This window comes from Heptranchias perlo, chromosome 26, assembly GCF_035084215.1.
Source record: "Heptranchias perlo isolate sHepPer1 chromosome 26, sHepPer1.hap1, whole genome shotgun sequence".
Lineage (NCBI taxonomy): Eukaryota > Metazoa > Chordata > Chondrichthyes > Hexanchiformes > Hexanchidae > Heptranchias > Heptranchias perlo.
Window position 1 is genome coordinate 44492637 of NC_090350.1, and position 12049 is coordinate 44504685.

The 12049-nt window shown below is 48.2% G+C and overlaps 1 protein-coding gene across 2 annotated transcripts in view; it reads right to left on the minus strand.

Annotated features, from left to right (window-relative positions):
- Nucleotides 1-12049, minus strand: part of LOC137342758 (synaptotagmin-like protein 1) — a 156029-nt gene that overhangs the window by 39935 nt on the left and 104045 nt on the right. For both annotated transcript variants that reach the window (XM_068006936.1, XM_068006935.1), the window contains exons 10-11: nt 7534-7636; nt 6273-6434 (exon numbers count right to left, since the gene is read on the minus strand). In XM_068006936.1, coding sequence (XP_067863037.1) covers nt 6273-6434; nt 7534-7636 — 265 coding nt within the window. The remainder of the gene's footprint in view (nt 1-6272; nt 6435-7533; nt 7637-12049) is intronic.

The window sequence follows — 12049 nt, forward strand, 5'->3', positions numbered from 1 at the left end:
AATAGGGATGTTTGCTGATGATTGCACAGTGTTCAGTTCCATTCGCAACCCCTCAGATAATGAAGCAGTCCGTGCCCACATGCAGCAAGACCTGGACAACATCCAAGCTTGGGCTAATAAGTGGCATGTAACATTCACGCCAGACAAGTGCCAGGCAATGACCATCTCTAATAACAGAGAGTCTAACCACCTCCCCTTGACATTCGACGGCATTACCATCGCCGAATCCCCCACCATCAACATCCTGGGGGTCACCACTGACCAGAAACTTAACTGGACCAGCCACATAAATACTGTGGCTATGAGAACAGGTCAGAGGCAGGGTATTCTGCAGCAAGTGACTCACCTCCTGACTCCCCAAAGCCTTTCCACTATCTACAAGGCACAAGTCAGGAGTGTGATGGAATACTCTCCACTTGCCTGGATGAGTGCAGCTCCAACAACACTCAAGAAGCTCGACACCATCCAGGACAATGCAGCCTGCTTGATTGGCATCCCATCCACCATCCTAAACATTCATTCCCTTCACCACCAGCACACTGTGGCTGCACTGTGTACCATCCACAGGATGCACTGCAGCAACTCACGAAGGCTTCTTCGACAGCACCTCCCAAATCCGCGACCTTTTTTGTTATTCGTTCATGGGATGTGGGCGTCATTGGCAAGGCCAGCATTTATTGCCCATCCCTAATTGCCCTTGAGAAGGTGGTGGTGAGCCACCTACTTGAACCGCTGCAGTCTGTGTGGTGAAGGTTCTCCCACAGTGCTGTTAGGAAGGGAGTTCCAGGATTTTGACCCAGCGATGATGAAGGAACGGCGATATATTTCCAAGTCAGGATGGTGTGTGACTTGGAGGGGAACATGCAGGTGGTGTTGTTCCCATGTGCCTACTGCCTTTGTCCTTCTCGGTGGTAGAGGTTGCGGACTTGTGAGGTACTGTCGAAGAAGCCTTGGCTGCAGTGCATCCTGTGGATGGTAAATACTGCAGCCATTGTGCGCCGGTGGTGAAGGGAGTGAATGTTTAGGGTGGTGGATGGGGTGCCAATCAAGCGGGCTGCTTTGTCCTGGATGGTGTCGAGCTTCTTGAGTGTTGTTGGAGCTGCACTCATCCAGGCAAGTGGAGAGTATTCCATCACACTCCTGACTTGTGCCTTGTAGATGGTGGAAAGGCTTTGGGGAGTCAGGAGGTGAGTCACTCGCCGCAGAATACCCAGCCTCTTAACTGCTCTTGTCGCCACAGTATTTATGTGGCTGGTCCAGTTAAGTTTCTGGTCAATGGTGACCCTCAGGATGTTGATGGTGGGGGATTCAGCGATGGTAATGCCGTTGAATGTCAAGGGGAGGTGGTTACACTCACTCTTGTTGGAGATGGTCATTGCCTGGCACTTGTCTGGCACGAATGTTAGTTGCCACTTATCAGCCCAAGCCTGGATGTTGTCCAGGTCTTGCTGCATGCGGTCTCGGACTGCTTCATTACCTGAGGGGTTGCGAATGGAACAGAACACTGGTCGGTTTAGATATTAAGCAGAGTGTGTCTGGTGTAACTTTAAATCAACAGTCCTATTTAGAAAATGTTACTCCCATCCCTGTGAATCGCAGTAGGTCTTCACGGAAAGGTGATGTTATCTCTAAAGTAGAGACAGAGCAATTACGAAACTTGATTGGTCAGCTGAATTGGTTGTGCACTCAGACTAGACCAGATGCTCGTTTTGATGTGTTGGAGTTAAGTACTTCAATGAAACACCCCATAGTAGAGAATGGTTTCAGGGCAAGTAAAACATTACGAAAATTAAATATAGATAAATGCATACTGAAGTTCCCACCCTTAGGTGACCCAAAGAAAATGAAGCTAGTTATCTTCAGCGATGCTTCACAGGCTAATCTTCTTGATGGGTATTTTAGTGCAGCTGGTTTCATAGTGTTTCTTATGGGTGAAACGGGAAATTATGTCCTAGAATCATAGAAAATTTACGGCACAGAAGGAGACTATTCAGCCCACCATGTCCGCGCCGGCTGAGAAACGAGCCACCCAGCCTAATCCCACTTTCTAGCTCTTGGTCCGTACCCATGCAGGTCACGGCTCTTCAGGTGCACATCCAGGTATGTTTTAAATGAGTTGAGGGTTTCTGCCTCTACCACCCTCTCAGGCAGTGAGTTCCAGACCCCCACCACCCTCTGGGTGAAGAAATTTTTCCTAATTTCCGCTCAAATTCTTCTACCAATTACTTTAAATCTATGCCCCCGGTTATTGACCTCTCCGCTAAGGGAAATAGTTCCTCCCGATCCACTCTATCCAGGGCCCTCATAATTTTGTACACCTCAATCAAATCACCCTCAGCCTCCTCTGTTTCAAGGAAAACAACCCCAGCCTGTCCAATCTGTCATCATAGCTAAAATTCTCCAGTCCTGGCAACATCCTTGTAAACCTCCTCTGTACCCTCTCTGGTGCAATTACATCCTTCCTGTAATGTGGTGACCAGAACTGTACTCAGTACTCAAGCTGTGGCCTAACTAGTGTTTTATACAGTTCCAACAAAACATCCCTGCTTTTATATTCTATGCCTTGGCTAATAAAGGAAAGCATTTCATATGCCTTCTTAACCACCTTATCTACCCATCCTGCTACCTTCAGGGATCTGTGGACATGCACTCCAAAGTCCCTCACTTCCTCTACACCTTTCACTATCCTCCCATTTATTGTGTACTCCCTTGCCTTGTTTGCTTTTCCCAAATGCATTACCTCACACTTCTCCATACTGAACTCCATTTGCCACTTTTCTGCCCACCTGACCAGTTCATTGATATCTTCCTGCAGTCTACAGCTTTCCTCCTCACTATCAACCGCACGGCCTATCTTTGTGTCATCCACAAATTTCTTCATCATGCCCCCTACGTTTAAGCCCAAATCGTCATTGTATACCACAAAAAGCAAAGGACCCAGTACCAAGTCCTGCGGCACCCCACTGGAAATAGCCTTCCAGTCACAAAAACACCCGTCGACCATTACCCTTTGCTTCTTGCCACTGAGCCAATTTTGGATCCAATTTGCCACATTCCCTTGGATCCCATGGGCCTTTACTTTTTTGACCAATCTGCCATGTGGGACCTTGTCAAAAGCCTTGCTAAAATCCACATAGACTACATCAAATGCACTACCCTCATCGATCCTCCTTGTCACCTCCTCGAAAAATTCAATCAAGTTCGTCAGGCATGACAAATCCATGCTGACTGTCCTTGATTAGTCCAAGCCTTTCTAAGTGACGGTTTATCCTGCCCCACAGAATTGATTCCAATAATTTGCCCACCACTGAGGTTAGGCTGACTGGCTTGTAATTACTCGGTCTATCCTTTGCTCCCTTTTTAAACAATGGTACAAAGTTAGCAGTCCTCCAGCACTACGCCTGTATCCAGTGAAGTTTGGAAAATAATTGTTAAAGCCTCCGCTATTTCCTCCCTGGCTTCTTTTAACAGCCTGGGATACATTTCATCTGGCCCTGGTGATTTATCCACTTTCAAAGATGATAATCCCCTTAATACTTCTTCTCTCACTATGTTTATCCCATCCAATATTTCACATTCTTCCTCTTTAACTTAATCCCTGCATCGTCCCTCTCCTTTATGAAGACAGATGCAAAGTATTCATTAAGAACCATTCCCACATCTTTCGCCTCCACACATAGTTTACCTTTTTGGTTTCTAATAGGCCCTACTCTGTCCTTAGTTATCCTCTTGCTCTTAATGTATTTATGAAACATCTTTGGGTTTTCTTTGATTTTACCTGCTAATATTTTTTCATGCCCTCTCTTTGCTTTCCTAATTTCCTTTTTAACTTCACCCCTGCACTTTGTATACTCCTCTTTCTGTAAGCTTTCCGTAGTATTGAGTTCCCGGTGTCTATCATAGGCTTTCTTTCTCTGCCTGTAGTGTCCGTAGTTTGGGAAGTTAAGGAAATAAAAAGGTTTGTTAAAAGTACTCTGCCTGCTGAAACACTGGTTCTTGTCAACGCAGTGGATATGGGATTCTATTTGACAAATATTTTGAGTGACATCCTGTACAATGGGAGTACTGAAGATAGTATACCCATTGAATGTTATATAGACAATCATTCATTGTGGGATAATGTACACTCTATGAAAAATATAAGTGAATAAAGATTACAGATTGACCTCACTGGCTTGAAATAAATGCTGGAGAGAAAGGAAATCTCTAAAATTAAATGGGTGGATTCAAGTCATCAACTGTCGGATTATTTTACTAAAAGAAGCACACATTCGAAGAAATTATTAGGGGTCCTGGAGAAGGGTCGCCTCCCAATGTAATGCTTTGAATTGTATAAGTTGTACAGAGTATGGAAGTTTTTGATTTTTGAAATTTGTTGTATTGTGTGTATATATAAAGTTTAATTTTTTTTTATTTAAAGAGAGATGGGAATCTGTTAATTGTATCCATTTCATATATGGATATTTCTTGATAAATGTTAATGACTTGGACTTGGGTGTACAGGGCACAATTTCAAAAATCGCAGATGACACAAAACTTGGAAGGGTAGTAAACAGTGAGGAGGATAGCGATAGACTTCCAGAGGATATGGACAGGCTGGTGGCGTGGACGAACATGTGGCAGATGAAATTTAACGCAGAAAAATGCGAAGTGATACGTTTCGGTAGGAAGAACGAGGAGAGGCAATATAAACTAGAGGGCACAATTCTAAACGGGCTTACAGGAACATAGAGATCTGGGGGAATATATGCACAAATCATTGAAGGCAGGTTGAGAAAGCGGTTAAAAAAGCATACGGGATTCTGGGTTTTATAAATAGAGGCACAGACTACAAAAGTATGGAAGTCATGATGGGGCTGATAGGGTGGATAGAGAGAAACTATTTCCGCTGGCTGGGGATTCTAGGAGTAGGGGGCACAGTCTAAAAATTAGAACCAGACCTTTCAGGAGCGCGATTAGAAAACATTTCTACGTACAAAGGGTGGTAGAAGTTTGGAACTCTCTTCCGCAAATGGCAATTGATACTTGCTCAATTGTTAAATTTAAATCTGAGATGGATAGCTTTTTGGCAATCAAAGGTATTAAGGGATATGGGCCAAAGGCGGGTATATGGAGTTAGATCACAGATCAGCCATGATCTTATCAACTGGAGTATTGTGTCCAGTTCTGGGCACTTTAGGAAAGATGTGAAGGCCTTAGAGATGGTGCAGAAGAGGTTTACTAGAATGATTCCAGGGATGAGGGACTTTAGTTACGTGGATAGACTGGACAAGCTGGGGTTGTTCTCCTTGGAACAGAGACGGTTGAGAGGAGATTTGATAGAGGTATTGAAAATCATGAAGGGTCTAGACAGAGTAGATAGAGAGAAACTGTTCCCATTGGCGGAAGGGTCAAGAACCAGAGGACATAGATTTAAGGTGATTGGCAAAAGAACCAAAAGGTGACATGAGGATAAAGGGGGTCACAATATTGGTTAAAGAAATAATTATAGCTGTGAGGAGGAATGATATGTTAGAAGGTATTTGATAAGGTCCCACATAAGAGACTGTTAGCTGAGACAGAAGCCCATGGAATCAAAGGAAAAGTACGGACTTGGTTAGGAAGTTGGCTGAGCGAAAGGCGACAGAGAGTAGGGATAATGGGTAGGTACTCACATTGGCAGGATGTGACTAGTGGAGTCCCGCAGGGATCTGTCTTGGGGCTGATAGGGTGGATAGAGAGAAACTATTTCCGCTGGCTGGGGATTCTAGGAGTAGGGGGCACAGTCTAAAAATTAGAACCAGACCTTTCAGGAGCGCGATTAGAAAACATTTCTACGTACAAAGGGTGGTAGAAGTTTGGAACTCTCTTCCGCAAATGGCAATTGATACTTGCTCAATTGTTAAATTTAAATCTGAGATGGATAGCTTTTTGGCAATCAAAGGTATTAAGGGATATGGGCCAAAGGCGGGTATATGGAGTTAGATCACAGATCAGCCATGATCTTATCAAATGGCGGAGCAGGCACGAGGGGCTGAATGGCCTACTCCTGTTCCTATGTTCCTATGACTGTGCAATACAAACAGTAACGGCTGCACAATGTGGGGTCTCAGCTTTAGTCATCACCAAGAGACCGGTGATGGTGCACATCATGCCTGGTTAGTTGGAAGAAGCAGTTTTTTTTGGGGTGAATGGCTGTTTCTCAGTCCTTATCTTGCAAATATAACTGCATACACAGGCAATGGGACAGTATCTGGCAAGTGAATGTGTGCAAGACAGTCACAATATCTTACCCGTGGCTGTAGGATGTAGGATGTAGGTTTAATATTGCTCCAATCCCATGATTTGAGTGGGATCTCCACCTCTCCCAGGAAGACATTGTGCCCAAAGTGATCACTGTGCCACACAGAAAGGCTGAGTGTTCGACTAAGCAGCTCATCTTTCTTCAGTTTGTACTTTGGCAAGAAAAAGAGCAAGTTATGAGCAGAGGGTGAGTGAATGCATTGCCCCAACATCAGGCACAATGCAACAGTTAGTAAAAATAACAGTTAGAACGGATCGATGAAAACCTTACCCAGAGTTGTGGAGGAACTGTATGCCTCAGTGTGTATGGTTATAGGAGCTGTGATTTCGTGTCCGTGGATGTGTCAGGGTTAGTGTTTATGCACTGGTGTCAGGGCATACATGGTGTATATGTTGGGCTATGTATGTGTGCGAGTCAGTGCATATGTTGGGTGTGTGTCAGGGTTTATATGCTGTCTGTATTGGGGTGTGTATGTGTGTTGGGCTGTGTACGAGTCAGGGTAGAGATGGTGTCTGTGTCGGGGTGTGTCAGTGTATACATGGGGTATGTGTTGGGTTGTGTCAGTGTATACATGGTGTCTGTGTCGGGGTGTGTCAGTGTATACATGGTGTATGTGTTGGGTTGTGTCAGTGTATACATGGTGTCTGTGTCGGGGTGTGTCAGTGTATACATGGTGTATGTGTTGGGTTGTGTCAGTGTATACATGGTGTATGTGTCGGGGTGTGTCAGTGTATACATGGTGTATGTGTCGGGGTGTGTCAGTGTATACACGGTGTATACTTTACTCAACTGGGCATTCTTCATGAGTGCGCCCAGGCAGCGTGTCAGTTAGATATTCAAATTTTGGAGTATGACAGACTCTAACAGTCACACACATTCCAACATGGAACACTGGCTGATCTTTCACTCCTTCGTCCAATGACACTGTGGCCAACTGCCAGCACAGACGCAGGACGCAGCAGAGAGCCCAACATCCCCTCCCCTCCACCACCACCCACCACACCCACCACCCCATCCGAGAAAGCCCGGCATCCTCTTCCTTCCCCCCACCTCCACCCCGCTCAGAGTGCCCGACATCCTCTCCCCTCCTCCTTCCCCCCCTCACTGCCCTCCCTACCGTCCCTCCCCATCTACCTTCTACCTTCCCCCCTTCCCGATGCCCCTTGCCCTCCCTTCCCTCTCCCTTCAGAGAGGTCAGCTCGTTTTATTGATAGGTGGATGAAAGATATCGATCCAATAACTGATCTCACCGATAACCGCTCGTTAAACGAAGGATTCAGGGTTTTCTTCCTCACTGAGGTTTTGCGTTTGCTTCGAGATGATTTGTCTGGGAGAAGATAACTCTTCACATAGCTGTTCAAGGGTCAAATCAGTAAACTCACTTAGTATAACATCAGGAAACAATTCAATGGAAATAAACCACCCAGTGTCTGAGACCTGCAAGGGGGGGTTAAATTGTTAAAATTGTGAAACCCGACCCCAACTCGCCACAAACGCATCTACTTCTGGTTTAACCACGGCGGTTTGGGGGCAGCCGAGTAACCCACTCTGGAGAGGCGGGTCAGATGATTATAATATTTAAATGAGGTTCCGTTCTTCAGCTTTTGGCAGCCATTTAAATTTAATGGCTCTGGGCACGGTTTCCCAGGGCTCGGGAAAACTGGCAGCTGAAGAGAGACGAGAACAGTCAGATCCAGCAGGTAAGCACTTTTCCAGCACTGCGCTAGGGCCAGGAGGAGCAGGAGTGCTTCCCACCCACAATCCCACTCACCCTGGACTCCCCCTAAGTACATTTTCTGCCGCGATCTCGCCCCCACCCCCCGCCATCTCAGTGACATCCCCCCCGACCCGCGACCTCGGTGACTCTCTTCCCCCCACCCCCCCATCTCTTCTCCCCAACCACCCACGACCTCGAGCTCTTCCTCCCCCTCCCGCGACCTCGGGCTCTTCCTCCCCCTCCTGCGACCTCGGGCTCTTCCTCCCCCTCCCGCGACCTCGAGCTCTTCCTCCCCCTCCCGCGACCTCGGGCTCTTCCTCCCCCTCCCGCGACCTCGGGCTCTTCCTCCCCCTCCCGCGACCTCGAGCTCTTCCTCCCCCTCCCGCGACCTCGGGCTCTTCCTCCCCCTCCCGCGACCTCGGGCTCTTCCTCCCCCTCCCGCGACCTCGAGCTCTTTCTCCCCCCTCCCGCGACCTCAAGCTCTCCCTCCCCTCTCCCGGGACCTCGAGCTCTTCCTCCCCCTCCCGCGACCTCGGGCTCTTCCTCCCCCTCCCGCGACCTTGAGCTCTTTCTCCCCCCTCCCGCGACCTCGAGCTCTCCCTCCCCTCTCCCGCGACCTCGAGCTCTTCCTCCCCCTCCCGCGACCTCGGGCTCTTCCTCCCCCTCCCGCGACCTCGGGCTCTTCCTCCCCTCTCCCGGGACCTCGAGCTCTTCCTCCCCCTCCCGCGACCTCGGGCTCTTCCTCCCCCTCCCGCGACCTCGAGCTCTTTCTCCCCCTCCCGCGACCTCGGGCTCTTCCTCCCCCTCCCGCGACCTCGGGCTCTTCCTCCCCTCTCCCGGGACCTCGAGCTCTTCCTCCCCCTCCCGCGACCTCGGGCTCTTCCTCCCTCTCCCGCGACCTCGAGCTCTTCCTCCCCCTCCCGCGACCTCGGGCTCTTCCTCCCCCTCCCGCGACCTCGGGCTCTTCCTCCCCCTCCCGGGACCTCGAGCTCTTCCTCCCCCTCCCGGGACCTCGAGCTCTTCCTCCCCCTCCCGGGACCTCGAGCTCTTCCTCCCCCTCCCGCGACCTCGAGCTCTTCCTCCCCCTCCCGCGACCTCGGGCTCTTCCTCCCCCTCCCGCGACCTCGGGCTCTTCCTCCCCCTCCCGGGACCTCGGGCTCTTCCTCCCCCTCCCGGGACCTCGGGCTCTTCCTCCCCCTCCCGGGACCTCGAGCTCTTCCTCCCCCTCCCGCGACCTCGAGCTCTTCCTCCCTCTCCCGCGACCTCGAGCTCTTCCTCCCCCTCCCGCGACCTCGGGCTCTTCCTCCCCCTCCCGCGACCTCGGGCTCTTCCTCCCTCTCCCGCGACCTCGGGCTCTTCCTCCCCCCACAACCTCTAGCTCTTCCCCCCCGGCGACCTCAAGCTCTTCCTCCCCACCTCCACCCGCGACCTCTCCCTCCCTCCTCCCTGCCGCACTCCGAGTCCCCAACCCCCGTTCTACTCCATTGCCGGGAACTGTTTCCAATGCTCTCCAGCCACTGCCTTCTACCGCAGGCTTTCCCACCTGGATGCCAGATGGTCTTCAATCTGGCCAGCTGCCAGGATGGAAACGGAGCAAAAAAATTCTAATGAGGTCTTGCCGTTAAATTCAGCAGAACCTCCAGCTTCCAGGAATTTCCGCGATTCCCGGCAGCAGACATGCACCCTCCTCCGCTTCTCCCCCCACCTCCCTATTCCCTCCCCCCGCCGCACTCTCCCTCTGCATTCTCCCCACCTCCCTATAAATATCAGGGCCATTGCAACAGTAACTGCCAAACACACACATTAAATAATTATTTTCCCTCAGTGTTTACCAGGGAGACTAACATAGTGGGCATGACATTGGAAGAAGAGATCAAAAAAAGATATAAAGACATTTAAGATAGAAAGGGAGGAGATAATTGATAAACTAATCAAACTTAGAGAGGATAAAACCCCTGGTCCAGATGGATTGCATCCACGCATATTAAAAGAAGTTAGGGAAGAGATAGCAGATGCACCATTACATCAAATTGGGGGTATAGTTAATATTGAGGACTGTGACAAAATACAGGAAGACATTAATAAACAGGGCTTGATGGCCGGCGCGGACACGATGGGCCGAAGGGCCTCCATCCGTGCTGTATAACTCTATGACTCTAACTCTATGACTCTAATAGGTATGTAATTGGCAAATGAATTTTAATATAGATAAATGTGAGGAATTACATTTTGGTAGGAAGAATAAGGAGGCCATGTACTGCTTGGATAATAAGAGTCTAAATGGGGTAGAGGAGCAGAGGGATAATAAGAACATAAGGAATAGGAGCAGGAGTAGGCCATACGGCCCTTCGAGCTTGCTCTGCCATTCATTCAATTAGATCATGGCTGATCTTCAGCCTCAACTCTACTTTCCCACCCGATCCCCATATCCCTTGATTCTCCTAGAGTCCAAAAATCTATCCATCTATCTCAGCCTTGAATATACTCAATGACTCAGCATCCACAGCCCTCTGGGGTAGAGAATTCCAAAGATTCACAACCCTCTGAGTGAAGAAATTCCTCCTCATCTCTGTCTTAAATGGCCGACCCCTTATCCTGCAACTATGTCATCTGGTTCTAGACTCTCCAGCCAGGGGAAACAACCTCTCAGCACCTACCCTGTCAAGCTCCATCACGAACACAGATGCTTCAATGAGATCACCACTCATTCTTCTAAACTCTAGAGAATGTAGGCCCATTCTACACAATCTCTCCTCATAGGACAACCCTCTCAACCCAGGAATCAATCTAGTGAACCTTCGTTGCACCGCCTCTAAGGCAAGTATATCCTTCCCTAGATAAGGAGACCAAAATTGCATGCAGTACTCCAGGTGAGGTCTCACCAAAGCCCTGTACAATTGTAGTAAGACTTTCTTACACTTGCACCCCAACCCCCTTGCAATAAAGCCCAATATGCCATTTGCTTTCCTAATTGCCTGTTATACCTGCATGCTACTTTTAGTGTTTCTTGTACAAGGACAATCAAGTCTCACTGGACACCAACATTTAATAGTTTCTCAACATTTAAAAGATATTTTGTTTTTCTATTCTTCCTAGCAAAGTGAATAACCTCACATTTCCCCACATTATACTCCATTGGCCACCTTCTTGCCCACTCACTTAACCTGTCTATATCCCTTTGCAGGCTCAGTGTCCTCATCACTGCTTCCTTTCCCACCTAGCTTTGTATCGTCAGCAAACTTGGATACAATATGCTCGGTCCCTTCATCTAAGTCATTAATATATAGATTATAAATAGCTGAGGCCCAAGCACTGATCCTTGTGATACCCCACTAGTTTTGACCTGCCAACCTGAAAATGACCCGTATATCCCTACTCTCTGTTTTCTGTCCGTTAACCAATCCTCGATCCATGCTAATATGTTACCCCAACCCAATGAGCCCTTATATTGTGTAACGACCTTTTATGTGGAACTTTATCGAATGCCTTTTGAAAATCCAAATATACTACATGCACTGGTTCCCCTTTATCTATCCTGCTAGTTGCATCCTCAATAAACTCTATTAAATTTATCAAACATGATTTCCCTTTCATAAAACCATGTTGACTCTGCCTAATCATATCATGATGTTCTAAGTGCCCTTTTACCACTTCCTTAATAATGGATTCCAGCATTTTCCCGACGGCTGATGTCAGGCTAACTGGCCTGCAGTTCCCTGTTTTCTCTCTCCCTCCTTTCTTGAATAGCGGGGTTACATTTGCTACCATCCAATCCGCTGGGACTGTTCTAGAATCAAGGGAATTTTGGAAGATCATAACCACTGCATCCACTATCACTGCAGTCACCTCTTTTAGAACCCTCGGATGTAGGCCATCAGGTCCAGGGGATTTATCGGCTTTTAGTCCCATTAGTTTCTCTAGTACTTTTTCTCTACTGATAATAATTACTTTAAGTTCCTCACTTTCATTGGCCCCTTGGTTCCTCACTATTTCTGGTATGCTTTTTGCAATCTTCTACTGTGAAGACAGACACAAAATATTTGTTTAAC